The 15730-nt window shown below is 47.4% G+C and overlaps 1 protein-coding gene across 1 annotated transcript; it reads right to left on the bottom strand.

Moving 5' to 3' along the window:
- Positions 1-663: 663 nt before the first annotated feature.
- LOC115464057 (zinc finger protein 766-like) lies at positions 664-15059 on the bottom strand. The gene is made up of 5 exons (XM_030194577.1): positions 14774-15059; positions 4656-4782; positions 4144-4257; positions 3877-3990; positions 664-968 (listed from the first exon to the last, which is right to left on the bottom strand). The coding sequence occupies exons 1-5, from the start codon at positions 14798-14800 to the stop codon at positions 664-666; spliced, it is 687 nt and encodes a 228-aa protein (XP_030050437.1). The 5' UTR covers positions 14801-15059.
- Positions 15060-15730: the final 671 nt, after the last annotated feature.

The raw sequence follows: 15730 nt of genomic DNA, 5'->3' as shown, positions 1-15730 counted from the left end.
GTCTAATTCTTCACCAAACAGAAAAGGACCCTTAAAGGGAAATTTACTAAGTTTGGGACTTAGAAGCCGCATCCACCGACCAGCCATGCAGCCATAGAGTATGACAGGCCGACAAGGATAGAGCCATAGACTTTGAAGAAGCCCGAAGCAAATCATAAAGAGCATCTGCCAAAAAGGCCGAACCCATTTCCAACTTTGCCACTTCAACATCAATAGCTGAAAGATCATCCGAAGAACGGTCCAAAACCCTTTCTGACCAGCGGAAACAAGCTCTCGCTACTAAGGACCCACAAATTGCAGCCTGCACTGCCAGAGCAGAAACATCAAAGGAATTCTTCAGCAAAGATTCAATACGGTGATCCTGGGTATACCATGTTTTGCTTAGTAACCACGGAAACTACAGTATCCATTACTGGGGGGCGCAAAAGATCTTTATCAGAATCCGAATAAAGTCTGACCATAGATCTCGCAAGCCTAAAAACAGAATCAGCAACCTCCCACTGAGCCTGAATAATATCCCTAATATCTTGATGCATATGAAAAGACTTACCTGCTCTGCGAATACCCTTGACCAGCAAATCCACCTTTCTAGGCTCAGTCACCTGGATATCTTGGTCATCAAAACGCAAAGTAGAAGAAACCTGAGAAATAAGCTCCTGAAGGTCAAATCCTTACTACCGAAGGATCCTCCTCCGCAGGAAGACATTCTTCTGCATCAGCTGTCTGTTCCAGGTCCTCAGAAAACTGCTCCTCAGGAAACCATGCCTCCTCTTCTAAGGATAGCATTTCTTGATCAGGGGAAAAAGAAAAATCCTGTTCTGCCTCCACAGAGTGTCTGACCCGTTTTTGAGCCAAAGAGGCACCCTCCAGAGATCTTTTTCCTGGAGGGTCCACAGGAGCAGCTTTGTGCAGCAGAAAGGCTTGGTACATCTGTACCACGAATTCAGGAGGAAATCCTCCTTCACCCGCTGCCAAAATGGGAGTTTGAGTAGTAGGCAGAGGCACAGCAGTCAACGAGACACCCAAAATGGCGGCGTTTCCCGCCGAAACTGGCACCGGGAGAGAGGGAGACGCGACCACTACTAAAACGCCTGAATCGGACCCCCAAGCCGACGGCGCCGACGATTTCCCGGCTCCTGCACCCTGCTCCACTAAACCCTCTGCAGCGGTGCAGTATTTACACACACCACTCGCAGCAAGACCCCGCCGCTCACAGACAGAACAGCGGCGAAGTTTTTCCGACATCACTGTCAGCTGATCACAAGGAAGAAAGCAAGGCGCATTTAGAAATATAGGAAAAGACCGAAGGAGCTGCCCTGCTTGTTTTAAAACAGACCAAAACGCGGCTCTCTTCGCAAACAGCAGACCGGTTGGCCCTTTTTTTTTTTTAAGTAGCTGCCTCTCCCTGCCTCCAAAGCTCTTCCCGTGAAGAGATTGAGGAAACCTTTTTTTTTTTTTTAATAAAGAATGCTAGCTATCAAATAAAGCAGCCAGCCATAGGCGGTCGGTGGCCCAAATGTTTGGGGAGGCTAAAGGGGGTGGGATTAGGGGTGGGGCCAGGGGTGGAGCTTAAATCCATAATTGTCTGATAACACACAGAAAAAAAATAAGTCACAATACCTTTTATTAAATTTAGATATTAGATATGTATCATATGTCAAAGAATAAAGTGGTTGCTCAAAGCATATACTAACCACATTCGCTCAACTGCAAAACACTATGCACAACTTTGTGCAAAAACACACTCAGAACACCTTGCTGTACCATAAATATTACACTGGGCAGAACCTAATACACCAATATACCACCCATACGGAAAATGCAGACTGTCAACAATATGAAATAAGGGATCATATCACAATTCTCATGTAGATCCACAAAACACCCTAATTCATGTTTAATGTGGGATAAAATGCCATAAATAAGTAAATAAATTTAAACTTTTAATGTTGAGCACCTAATTCTCAAAGTGGACATATTCCAAACACTGCCCTCCCCTCCATCCACCCATGTCCAGCAACCCTCCTCTTCCCCCTGCCCTCCCCTCCCCTCCATCCACCTATGTCCAGCAACCTTCCTCTCCCCCTCCATCCACCCATGTCCAGCAACCTTCCTCTCCCCTCCCCTCCATCCACCCATGTCCAGCAACTCTCCTCTCCCCTCCCCTCCATCCATCCATGTCCAGCCAGCAACTCTCCTCTCCCCTGCCCTTCCCTCCATCCCTCCATGTCGAGCCAATAACTCTCCTCTCCCCTGCCCTCCCCTCCATCCTCTCATGTCCAGCAACCCTCCTCTCCCCCCTGCCCTCCCCTCCATCCACCAATGTTATTACCATCTCCTTCCAGCCCCACTCTAAACGTCAGGTAGGAATCTTCCAGCCCACTCCCCCAATTCCCGACCTCCCGCTCGTCCATCCCGTCTGCCCTTAGCTTCCCCCTAGTCCTCGTTTGCTTCCTGCCGCTGCCCTACCTTTAAATATTGTATTTTTCTTCCAGTCGCGGCGCCAGCATTAAAAGCAGAAGCAGGCTCGGCTCAAGCCTTCCCTCGCATGGCTCCGCCCTCTTCTGACATATTTCCTGTTTCCACGAAGGCGGAGCCATGCGAGGGAAGGCTTGAGCCGAGCCTGCTTCTGCTTTTAATGCTGGCGCCGCGACTGGAAGAAAAATACAATATTTAAAGGTAGGGCAGCGGCAGGAAGCAAACGAGGGCTAGGGGGGAGCTGAGGGCAGACGGGATGGACGACCTGGGGAGCGGGGAAGCCTGCAGCTCGTCGCGGGGTGGGGGAAGAAGGTCATAGTTGGGCTGGGGAGGCTTAGCCTCCCCAAGTCTCTTATACGGGGCGCCTATGCAGCCAGCACCAAAAATCATCAGGGAGGGTATGGGGGGAGGGACTCGGCCCCCCGAGTGTAACACACCAAAGGCACTAAGAGACCCCCATGGGCCTCTGCCTCTGTGAACCAGGTTTTTTTTTTTTTTTTTTAAAGATGCACAGGACTAAATCAAAGAACCTTTACCACAAAGAGAAATAAAGTACAGACTAGAAAGAAAGGACTGAGACTGAAGGGCTCACCACCTTCCACCTGCTGGAGACTGAGATTACTGGATCTTTCTCTAGCTGGCAAGGGCTCTTATTGGGCTCGCTAGAGTCAGTTTTTTTCTCAGTCTCCATCTGCTGGAAGGCATGCACAACCCATCAGTCACATTCTGAGCCGGGCCGGAGGAACGCTAAGGAAATGTATGTGAACTTCACCCACGATTAGATTAATTCCTTTCCATGGAGTTTTTTTTTTTTTACAAATTCACAAAAGTGAGGCACCAATTTGTAGAATTACTTCCTAAGGACTAATATACTGAAGCGCATCAAAGCAAATAGAAACATTAATGCACATTAAGCATGTGAACACATATATCATCAGTCATATAATTTAGGAAACTAGTCCATGTCAGTTCTCATTAACTTAATCCAGACTAACAGAATATTTAAAGAGCTGCACTGAATGCAAAATCATGCAACTGCGTACTGTGATTTGTACTAACCCACCAGCAATAGAAAAACTCCATGGCTAAGTCAAACTTTATCACTTACATCAGTTATGTCCCCTGCCACTATCTTCTCTATTCCCACCAGCCCATTCAATAGTATAGATTTCCTCAACCCCATGACACTAGATAAAGGATTTTGCAGACCTGATCTTACCCCCAAGCACACCCATCTCCATCAGGTGCCTCCTCCATCTCCACAGGCAGCCAACTCTGTCCAAAGTAGGGAAACAGTGGGAGGAGGAGACAGGAGGATGGCTCATCCCACCACCACTGATTTCCTAAATGGTCCCAAATGATTTTAGTAAATATATGCAGAAAGAATTTTATACTTACTTGTTACAGAAGGGTGAGTCACTTCAAAAGTCTCTAATTCAGGATGATCCATAAACGGGAGATTTTCCTCTTGTTTAACACTCAGTGAGAACACAGAGGTTACCACTGGAAGACCTGCTATGAGAAAACATGTCAAGAAGGTTTCACCAAGGATCTGATAGTATTAAATTAGGAAACAGAGTTTAAGTCTCCAAATGTTTGATGTTAATGATCCATCTCCTGTGATGTAAAAACGCAAAGCCATTTAAAACCAAAACATCTACTTACTCTTGGTGGGATCATTCAGGTTTTCTTTTCCCTCCCATTCAAAGTGTTGAGTGAAATATTTCTCATCTTCCTTTTTAATCTTAAATATAACATCAGGATTAGCAATTGAATAACCTGTTAAGAAGTAGGAAAACAACATTTAAATTAGAACCTTCTCTGACATCTGGTTACCATCAGAAGGGAGTTACACATTGCACAGTATAGCTGAGTAGTGTGCAGCTAATAGTTGTAGTTCTAAGCCAGAAATCTGGGTGCCAAGTCCTCTCTCTGGTCTTCTGTGCCAAATTTTTCTTGGTATAGAAAAGGGAGACAGACTATGAAGCCTTCAGTTTAAGAACAGAGCAGCACCTTCTGCAGAGCCTGCTGTAGTGAGCTACTTCACTGGTTCCTGTTGGATATGGAATGACATCAGAATCCAGGTCCTAAATTTCGGGTGTCCATGGGACCTGGGAGTTTTCCGTGCTCATTGTATACTATGCTTGTGCAGTACATGAGAGAGAAGACATATTTACCTCGTGACATGAGAATGTCATGAATCTCCTTGATGACCCTCTTATACAGTTCCTTCTGCCATTCTCCTAAAATGTCCCACTCCACTTCCAAAAAATAAGCAGCAACATCCTTGAACGTGATCGATGCCTGGAATAGCCAGGAGGACACATTCAGTCACACTTTCATTATGATGTTTATGTAACAGATAGTATAGACTTTGTTAGATGACCTCTGTCAATGAGATCAGATCTCTAGTACATTAGTTCCCTAATTCTATATACGGTGCTTCAACTTGCATGCACCCAATTTACATGCGTAATTTAATTGCAAAACGAGCCAATTGGCCCCAATACTTAGTCGCTAATAATCAACTTTCGGTGCAATAATTTGAATTTATGCACACATCTTTATAGTCGATATTCAGTGCGTTAATCTTTATGCACAGATCCAAAATGGGGATATGGATGTGACAGGGGCATGGGCAGGTCAGGGTGCTCCTGGAATTTGCACGGAGTTACAGAATAAGACAGATTCATGCCTAATTTAGGCCTGAGAATTTACACCAGATTTAAGTTAGCGTAACTGGCACAGATACCGGCATCAAATGTTATTCTATCAATGGCATCCAACTGAGCATCATTTATAGAATAACGCTTAAGGCTCATTTGTTTTCAGCGCTATATACAGAATCTAGCCCTACATGTTCCCTTAAATATGCAATATTTTGAGCAGATATACTGTTGCTTAGAGAACACTGGAAATCTCTCATGAAGCTAAACATGACTAAAACTGAACTTCTCATTTTTCCCCCCTAAATCCACCTCCCCTCTTCCCCCATTCTCTATCTCTGTTAATGGCTCTCACATCCTCCCTGTCTCCTCGGCTCATAACCTTGGAGTCACCTTTGATTCCTCTCTCTTCTTTTCTGCACATATTCAACAGATCGCCAAAACCTGTCGTTTCTTTATCTACAACATTAGCAAAATCCGCCCCTTCCTTTCTGAATACGCTACCAGAACCCTTGGTTCAAACCCTTGTCACCTCTCGTTTGGATTATTGCAATTTACTTCTTACTGGTCTTCCACTCAGTCATCTCTCTCCTCTCCAGTCTGTCCAAAATTCTGCAGCACGACTTATTTTCCGCTAAAATCGTTATACCCACACTAGCCCACTCCTCAAGTCACTTCACTGGCTCCCTGTCTGCTTCTGCATACAATTCAAACTTCTCTTACTGACCTTTAAATGCATCCACTCTGCAGCTCCCCATTACCTCTCCACTTTCATCTCTCCCTACATTCCTCCCCGTGAACTCCACTCACTGGACAAATCTCTCTTGTCGTCCCCCTTCTCCTCCACTGATAACTCCAGGCATCGTTCCTTTTCCCTCGCGGCACCTTATGCCTGGAATAGACTTCCTGAGCCTGTAAGTCTAGCTCCATCTCTACCTGTTTTCAAATCTATGCTGAAAACCCATCTTTTCACCACTGCTTTTGGCTCCTAGCTATTACTCAATTCCCTCCCCTTGTTCCTTCTCACCCAGTACTTCCCTCGCCCTTAATTGTCTTGTCTGTCTGTATTATTTTTAGATTGTAAGCTCTATTGAGCAGGGCCTGTGTCTCTATGTCAGGTGTTCAGTGCTGCGTGCATCTGGTAGCGCTACCCAAATGTTAATAATAATAATAATGTTGGGCTGATAAAAGTAGTTGGAAGAAGGAGAAAGTAGAAGAGATGAGAAGGAGAGAAGAATGTTGTTCGGTGTCTGAAGGCAAGAAAGTGAAGAGTGTTGGGGTCTGGGCTGAGAAGAGAGAAAATGTGTGTCTATTGATGTTACATAGTATTGTTAATATAGTTAATCCAGTATGTCAGGTACAGTTAGTATTGTGAAGAGCAGGGCCGGTCTTAGCAAGTGCGGGGCCCTATGCAGACCAATTTGATGGGGCCCCACCCTAGCCCTGCCCCCACCCTAACTCCGCCCCCACCCTAGCTCCAGGGCCCACCACCCCTCCCTCCGAGCTCCAAGGCCCCCAGTTCCAGGGCTTGTCGATCCTGCAGTCAGTGCCAACTGAAAGCCATGTCTTTTTCACAAACACAGATACACCCTAATCCACTATAGAATAAGTAATCATAAACTTTCTATTTAGACAAAAAATAAAATGAAACCCCAAGATGCCAGACTCTGCATACAATGCAACACCACAGAAACAGAAAATGTCCCCTACTACTGTGCAAAATATAAAGACAGCAGATGTAAATTTGAAAACAACTAACAAATACCAATCACCACTTTACAAATTAACAAATAGAAATAAAATAAATATAGAAAATAAAATACCATTTTATTGAATATATTTAACTTCAGAGGCCAAAACATCCTTCCTCAGGTCATACAGTATAGTACTGTTACAGTATCCTATCCTGACCTGAGGAAGGGGGTTTTGTTCTCCGAAAGTTAGCCAAAATGTATTAAAATTAGTCAAATAAAAAGATTACCTTGTTTGCATGTTCTATTATAACCATTTATTAACATATCTACAATACTACTTTATCCTAAAGCAAAAAAATTTAAATATATATTTTATTTACAGTTTGTTGTCTCTGGTTTCTGCTCTCCTCATCTTCTTTTCACTGTCTTCCTTCCATCCAGCATCTGTCTTCGGTCTCTCTCTGCCATCCAGTGTCTGCCCTCTCTGCTGTCCCCTCCATCCAATGTCTGCCCTCTCTTCCTGCCCCTTCCATCCACTATCTGCCCCTGTCTGCCCTCTCTCTCTCCCCCATCCATTCACTGTCTGCCCTTTCTATCCCGTCCATCCACTGTCTGCCCTTTCTCTCTGTTCCTTCAATCCACCATTTGCCCTCCCTCTCCCATCCATCCAGATTTTGCCCTCCCTTTTACTCCCCCATCCAGGATCTGCCCCTCTCTCTGCCCCTTTTTTTCAGCCCCCAGTTCCAGCCCCACTATCCCACCAGTCCCCCATTTCAGCCCCAGCCCTTTTCTCCCACCAGTTACGAGCTTCAGCCCCCCAGCCACTTCTCCCTGTTCCCTTTTCAGCCCCCAGTCCCCAGTTTCATCCCCTGCCCCTTTTCAGTCTCCAGTCTCTTATCCCACCTAACCTCCTTTTCAGCCCCCAGTTCCAGCCCCCTTCATCCACATGTATTAGGGCCCCCCTTTTCAGAACCATTCTCCCACCTGACCCACGCATACCCCATTTTCCCACCAGCCCCAGGCATGGCCCCCATTTTCCCACATTGCCCCTTCTCAGACCCAGTCCCCTTCTCCCATCCAAGAACCCCAGTCCCCTCCCCACCCGTCCCCTTCAAACCATCCAAGAACCCCCTCTCCACCTCAGTCCCCTTCTCCCATCCAAGAACCCCAGTCTCCTCCCCACCCGTCCCCTTCTCCCATCCGAGAACCCCCTCTCCATCCCCTTCTCCCATCCTTGAACCCCCTCCCCACCTCAGTCCCCTTCTCCCATTCAAGAACCCCAGTCCTCTCCCCACCCGTCCCCTTCTCCCATCTGAGAACACCCTCCCCAGTCTCTCCCATCCAAGAACCCCAGTCCCCTCCCCACCCGTCCCTTCAACTATCCAAGAACCCCCTCTCCACCACCTTCTGCTTCTCCCATCCATGAACCCCCTCCCCACCTCAGTCTCCTTCCCATTTGAGAACCCCCTCCCACATCCCACCCTTCCCCCACCTGAGAGCCCACACCCTTCTCCCATCTGAGTCCCTCCCCACCTACCAGCTCCATTCTCCTGCCGCCCAGGCCCACCACCCTCACTGCCTTTAAAAAAAAACCCAATTTGAAGCGCTGGAGTAACAGGCAGCAGCGCCTCGCGTCTGCCCTTCTACTAAAAATCTCTTAGACGACGTCATTGGGCCTTCCCACAATGAGTCCCACCCGCCCTCGCGGTAATTGGAAGTTCTCCAAAGACAAGCAGGCTGATATTCTCACAAGTGGGTGACGTCACGTCGGCCCCGGAGGATTTTAAAGCAAAATCTAAAAATCTCTTTAACTGCGTTCCGTCGCACGAGCGATCGCACCGCGCATGTGCGCACACATCTTCCCGCTCGCCGTGCGGACACGCCCCTCAGTTCTTTTTCCGCGTCTGAGGAGACACGGAGTTCATTAGTGCTTCGTGTTTTCTTCAGGTCCTCGGAGTTAAATCTCTTTTTTTATTTTAACTTTTTATAGAAATGCTAAGTAGTAGTAGTAGTACCCCTTTGGGTGTTCTTTTTTTTTTTTTTTTTTTCCGTTTGTACTTTACTCATGGCAGGCTCATTGTGGCTTACATATACAGGTACTTTTTGTACCTGGGGCAAGGAAAGTTTAAGTAATTGCCAGAGTCACAAGGGGCTGTGCCTGAAATGAGAATCAAAACTTATAAGTATTTCTTTATAAGTTTCTTTCTTCTTTTTTCTTATTAAAAAAGACTCTCGCCAGCAAAGTAAAAGAATCCATTTGTTAAAGTCCCCAATTTTTTTTAAAACTTAACAAATGGCTCTCGAGAGCTGTGAGAGCCTGCTCCAGCACACCACTCTGACTTTAAGCCTTCTACCCACTGCAACCGGATGCATCGAGTGAGTCTCCACCCGCCTCGGCACCTCCTGCTTTGCAGGTCATTCGGGCGCATCGGCGGACGTGTCTTGGGCCGGATCATCTCCCTGAGAAGTGCAAGTAGTGTCTCAAAATGACGAGACGTATGCTACTTGCCAGGGATGCCCAAAGGAGACATCGGTGCCGAGAGCGTTGCTCCCTCTGTTATGGAGGTATCCTGGCATCGGACGTCGGTACCATCGGTACCAGGTATCATGGGTACCATCGGTACCAGATGTCATGGGTACCATCGGTACCAGGTATCATGGGTACCATCGGTACCGGGTATCATGGGTATCATCGGTACCATCAGTACCAGGTATCATCGGTACCATGGGTACTATCGGTACCAGATGTCATGGGTACCATCGGTACCAGGTATCATGAGTATCATCGGTACCAGGTATAATCTGTACCATGGGTACCATCGATACCAGATATCATGACTATCATCGGTACCAGATACCATCAGTACCATGGGTACCATCGGTACCAGGTATCAAGGGTACCATCGGTACCAGATGTCATGGGTACCATCGGTACCAGGTATAATCGGTACCATGGGTACCATCGATACCAGATATCATGACTATCATCGGTACATCAGTACCATGGGTACCATTGGTACCAGGTATCATGGGTACCATCGGTACCGGGTATCATGGGTACCATCGGTACCATGTGTACCATGGGTACCATCGGTGCCATGGGTACTATCGATACCATCGGTCTCATCTCTGTTATGGATACGGTACCATGGGTACCATCGAGTGCCATTGGTGCTAGCGCTCCTGCGGCATCTAGCTTTTCACCTGGGATTAGATCTCCTTCACCGATGCTGCCTCCGGTATTGGTGTTCGCAGCCTACTGGGTCGATTCTCCTTCACTGGAGTCGTCTGGAGAGTCAACTTCTCGACCCCGTCCTAGAGGTTACCGGGCTTCCATGTCGGACGGGTTTGGATCTGAGCTGCTCTGTCTGAGTTGTTAGTTCAATTCAATGATGGCTCATCTGATGAACATGAAAGTCATGGGGTTTTCTCTGCTGAGAATTCTCTAGATCTTCTATCTGTCTCGACACATTACAGTGGAGATTGTGAATCAGCCCAAGGCCCCAGATGCTCGAGGTCCTGGACTATCCATCTTCACCTAAGTCTTCTACAACATGATATAAGAAGACTGAATCCCAGTATCGGATCCACGGGGAACCCAGTTTCATTGGGCCTCAGTTACCTCATGATTCTGCGGTGGTGGATTCTGCTCTCAGAATAGATAGCAGTTCTAAAAACTTGCTTAGACGCCCCCGGGGCCAGAGCATACATCCTTAGCCTATTTTGGGAGAACGGCGTACCAGGCTGGCATGATCGCATCCAAAATCGAGTCCTGCTAGATCTTTATGAGCATTCCCACCGGAGCAGGCTAAACCTTTTCAACGGTGTGTCGCAGGTTCCTGTCCAGGGGCATTTTCGACACTTGTAACATCTAGATTTCTGCTCTGGGTATAGTGATGCGCAGACTCTCATGACTGCGTGCCTCTCACCTGGAGGAGGGGACTCAGCAGAAATTGTAGATATTCTGTGCATACACTTCCTCATCTTGGAAGTTCTTTAAAGGGAAGAGAAGTTTTCCTTGTGCCTTAAGGGATCGTACGTATACTCCTGCTTCTCGACAGCCGGTTCAGGCTATGCCACAGCACGCTCGTTCTAGTCAACGGCGTACACCTAATCAGGCCCCTGCAGCTACTCCGCAAAAACCAGGGACGGGTTTTTGACTGGCTCCAATTCAGCATAGCCACCATAAAATTAAAAAAAAAAAAATGTCCGTACCGGCTAATCTGCCTGTCGGGGGGAGGTCTAACTTTTCTCCACCAAAGGTGGCTTCTTGTAACCTCCAACCGGTGGTTTCTTCAAATAGTCCGGTTAGGATACTTTCTCAATCTGGAATCAAACCCTCCACATTGCTCATTGGGAGCTTAATCCTTTAGCTTCCATCACAAGTGGGTACTTGCAGAGGAACTCTCCGCCTTTCTCAGCGCCAATGCAGTCGAGCCCGTTCCACCAGGGCAAGAAGGGTTGAGATTCTATTCCAGGTGCTTCTTTGTGGGTTGCGTCCCATCATAGACATAAGGGGCCTACACAGATATTTGGTTCAGGATGCTTCCCCTGGGCATCCTTCTTCCCATACTTCAGGAAAACGATTGGCTATGCTCTCTGGACTTACAGGATACTTATACCCAGTTTGCGTCCAGAGAATGTTTTCCTAGTGCCTGGCTGTTGTTGCAGCGTCTCTTCATGGACTGGGAGTGCATGTGTTCCCTTAACACGATCATTGCCCGTCTCAACAGATTACAGCACAGTAAATATTGAGACTTCTAGGCACATGGCTTCCACAGTTCACGTAACTCCCATGGCACATTTACACATGACATCCGCTCAGTGCATCCTAGCTTCCCAGTGGTATCAAGTTCAGGGTATCTGGAGGATGTGACCCAACTGTTCACCAGTTTTCAGAATTCTCTTCAGAGGTGGTCAATTCTCTCCAATTTGATTCTGGGGCGTCCCTGCCAACTTCCTCAGCCACAAAAGCTGCTGACGAAGGTTGCATCCCTCCTGGGGTCGGCTATCCAACCAAATTATTCTAATTCAACCAAACAATCGGGTTGCGATGTACTCGATAACAAAGGGGTACTGGATCTTGCCCTCTGAGTCAGGATGCCATGCAGATGTAGCGGTGGGCCCGCCAACGCGGCATGTTTTCTCCAAGCCACTTATCTAGTTGGCGTAAACAGCAGTCTGGCCGACAGGCTGAGCAGGATAATGCTACAGTCATGGTTGTAGAGCGTGACTGTAGCTCGAAAGATCTTCCGGGAGTGAGACACCCCCTCAGTGGATCTTTTTGCCACTTAGTCCAATCACAAAGTCCCTCAGTCCTGTTCCAGGCTGCAGGTTCACGGTAGGCTAGCATCGGATGCCTTTCTCCTTCATTGGGGGGACAGGCTTTCTGTATGCATATCCTCCCATACCTCTGGTGGAAAAGGCTTTGCTGATTCTCAAGCAAGATTGTGGAGCCATGATTCTGTTCGGTCCCTTCTAGCCGCGTCAGATATGGTTCCCTCTTCTTCTGGAGTTGGAATGTTTTTCAGCTCTCATTACGCAGAACGAGGGGGCACTTCTACATCCCATCCTCCAATCTCTGGCTCACACGGTCTGCATGGTGAGAGTATGGATTTCGTTGAGTCTTCCAGAGAGTGTCTCCCGAGTCTTGCTTGCTTCCAGAAAAGATTCCACGAAGAGGTGTTATTCTTTTTCATGGAAGAGGTTCGCCGTCTGGTGTGACAGCAAGGCCCTAGATCCTGCCTCTTGTCTTATACAGACCTTGCTTGAGTTCATTCTACACCTGTCTGAGTCTGGTCTCAAGACCAACTCTGTCAGTGTCCATCTTCGTGCAATAAGTGCTTATCATCAACGTGTAAAAGGTCAGCCTTTAGCTGTCCACTTCATGAGAGGTTTACTTCTCCCCCAATAGAGAGAATTCCTTGTATATGTCTAGGGGGGGGGGGGTTTCTGTTGGGCTTAGCACCCCCAATAATTTTGAAAATTGGCTCTTATGCTTCGGTCAAAGCCCTTATCAATCCTTCTTCAATATCTTGGGGTCTCAATGTCGTTTTCATCCAGCTGCTGAAAGCTCAATTCGGGCCACTGGATTCCTGCCATCTGAAGTATTGGACCTGGAAGGTCATTTTCCTTGATAGCTATTCCTTCAACTCGTAAGGTCGGTGAGCTTCAGATTCTAGTAGCTCAAGCGCCTTACCTTACTTTTCATCTTAACAGAGTAGTTCTCCGCATGCAGCCAAAGTTCTTACTGGCGGTGGTATCGGAGTACCATCTGATCCAGTCAATTGTCTTGCCAACATTTTCTCTCCCTCATCTTACAAGCCCTGGCAAAAGCAAGCTGTGCTCTTTTTACGTGGAACGGACGAGCCCCCTCAGACAGTCCGCCCAGTTGTTTATTTCTTTTAATGCCATTAGAGAGGAGTTGCTGGCGGAAACCGCACCATTTCTTCTTGGCTAGCAGATTGCATTTCCTTCGTTTTGTCCAAGCTGGACTGACTCTAGAGGGCCATGTCACGGCTCACAAAATTAGAGCCATGGCTGAGTCGGTGGCTCATTTAAGATCAGTCACTATTCAAGAGATCTGCAAAGCTGCGGCGTGGTCATCAGTCCACACATTCACATCTCACTACTGCCTTCAGCAGAATAGCCAACGTGACAGTCGGTTTGGGCAGTCGGGGCTGCAGAACTTATTTGGGGTTTAGAATCCAACTCCAACCCTCCTAGGCCCATTTTTGTTCTGTTCCAGGCTACACTCATTTAGATGTTTCTTCCTTTCAGGTCAATTTTTATTCTGGCCTCGCCGTTGCGAGACTCAATTGAGCACTGTTTGTTGTGTTGTGTAAGCCTGGAAGCTAGGGATACCCCACATGTGAGAATATGAGCCTGCTTGTCTTTGGAGAAAGAGTAGTTACTTACCTGTAACAGGTGTTCTCCGAAGACAGCAGGCTGCATATTCTCACAAACCCTCCCACCTCCCCTTTTGGAGTTGTCTCCTTCATCTTTTGGATTTAACTGAGGGGCGTGTCTGCACAGCGAGCGGGAAGATGTGTGTGCACATGCGCAGTGCAATCGCTCGCGCGACAGAACACAGTTAAAGAGATTTTTAGACTTTGCTTTAAAATCCTCCGGGGCCGACGTGACTTCACCCACTTGTGAGAATATGCAGCCTGCTGTCTTCGGAGAACACCTGTTACAGGTAAGTAACTACTCTTTACCTCAGAGGAGGGCGGAACTCAATGTGGGAAGGCCCAATGACGTCGTCAAAGAGATTTTTAGTAGAAGGGCAGACGCGAGGCGCTGCTGCCTGTTACTCCAGCGCTTCAAATTGGGTTTTTAAAGGCAGGACAGGACGAGCAGCGCCGGGAGCGGACTCCGAGCACCACCACCCGCTGACATCTGGGGCGGACTGCCCCAAGGTTGCCAGGTCGGTGGAAAATTTTTTTCCCACCCAAAACAGCCTAAATCCAGCCCAAAACCAGCCCAAACTCAAACCCCGCCCCTGACAACCCCACCCCCGCGTCATCACCCCCGCCGTCATCAACCCCACCCCCGCCATCATCGGCCCCGCCCAGAACGTCATCGGCCCCGCCCCCCGCGGCCGAAAAAACCGCCCAAAAACAAAAAAGAAGCCCAAAAAACCGTCCGCAACCCGCCGCGGGCAAAAATTTCCCGCGGCGGGTCGCGGAAAACCGCCCACCTGGCAACACTGGCCCCCACCACCACCACGTCGCCGTCGCGCGTTGTTGAACTTCGTTGGGAGGGAGAGTGGTGCTCGGGCGGTCGGGGCGGGGCGACCTGAGGCGCGCTGCGCGGGGCCCCCCTGAGCGCGAGGAGGCCCTGTGCGGCCGCCTCGCCTTAAGACCGGCCCTGGTGAAGAGATTGGTTAAGGGAAGAAATGTATACATGAGAAGAGAAGAGAAAATAATTTCTTGCCTGATCAGAAGAAACTCGGGCAGACATTTCTCTTCCGTTTTCCCCTCTGGATTCTGCAGCTGCTGGGATGGATTCAGGCAAGAGATTTCCCTTTTCCTGGAAGGATGAATAAAACAGGAGGAGGATAGACTGATCCCTAAAGGTCTCAGATAAATTCCTTCTTCTCCCTCTCTACAGATCAGAAGATAAAGCTTTCTTTTCTTCTGTGTCTATTCCGCACTTTGCAATCCTGCAGACAAATGAGGAACAGAAAGTAGCAGTCAGAGCATGCTCAGAGCACTTCATCCCTTCCCCTTGCTGAGGTCATCTAGGGTATGCCACTTCCTTAAGATAGATCTGTACAAGTAAAGGAAGGAGGTTAATGCATGAGCCTATCTCAAATCTGGCCCAAGGAGGAGGAGTGTATGAGCTTATTATATGGGCTAAACCAGTAGGCGCAGATTGCCACCATTTTCATTCACCCAAAACAATAGCAAAAGATTAGAAATAACAGACTGCCTATGGGTGGTCCATCTGAAAAAAAAGTCTAAAACTGTTCCAGTTGGATAGGCAGTACCTTAAAATGTGGAAGACAAAAGATTTTTTAAAACTTATTTGACAACTTTATAAATTTATTTGAAAGCTTCCCATAGGTAGATAATAAGATGATACCTTTTTTATTGGACATAATACATTTCTTGATTAGCTTTCAAAGGTTGCCCTTCTTCGTCAGATCAGAAATAAGCAAATGTGTTGGCAGATAGTATATATAAGAGAAACATCAAAGCATCTGATGAAGAAGGGCAACCTTCGAAAAGCTAATCAAGAAATGTATTAAGTTATGTCCAATAAAAAAGGTATCATCATATTTTCTTTTCCATGTTTTATTTTGTTTGATTTCTATTGATAACCTTTAAGAGTGGACTAACACGGCTACCACACCTCTCTACATAGGTAGATATAAATAGGAAATTATTG

The sequence above is a fragment of the Microcaecilia unicolor genome, chromosome 1, assembly GCF_901765095.1.
Source record: "Microcaecilia unicolor chromosome 1, aMicUni1.1, whole genome shotgun sequence".
NCBI classification, from domain to species: Eukaryota; Metazoa; Chordata; class Amphibia; order Gymnophiona; family Siphonopidae; genus Microcaecilia; species Microcaecilia unicolor.
This window is presented reverse-complemented; position numbering and strand designations above follow the sequence as displayed.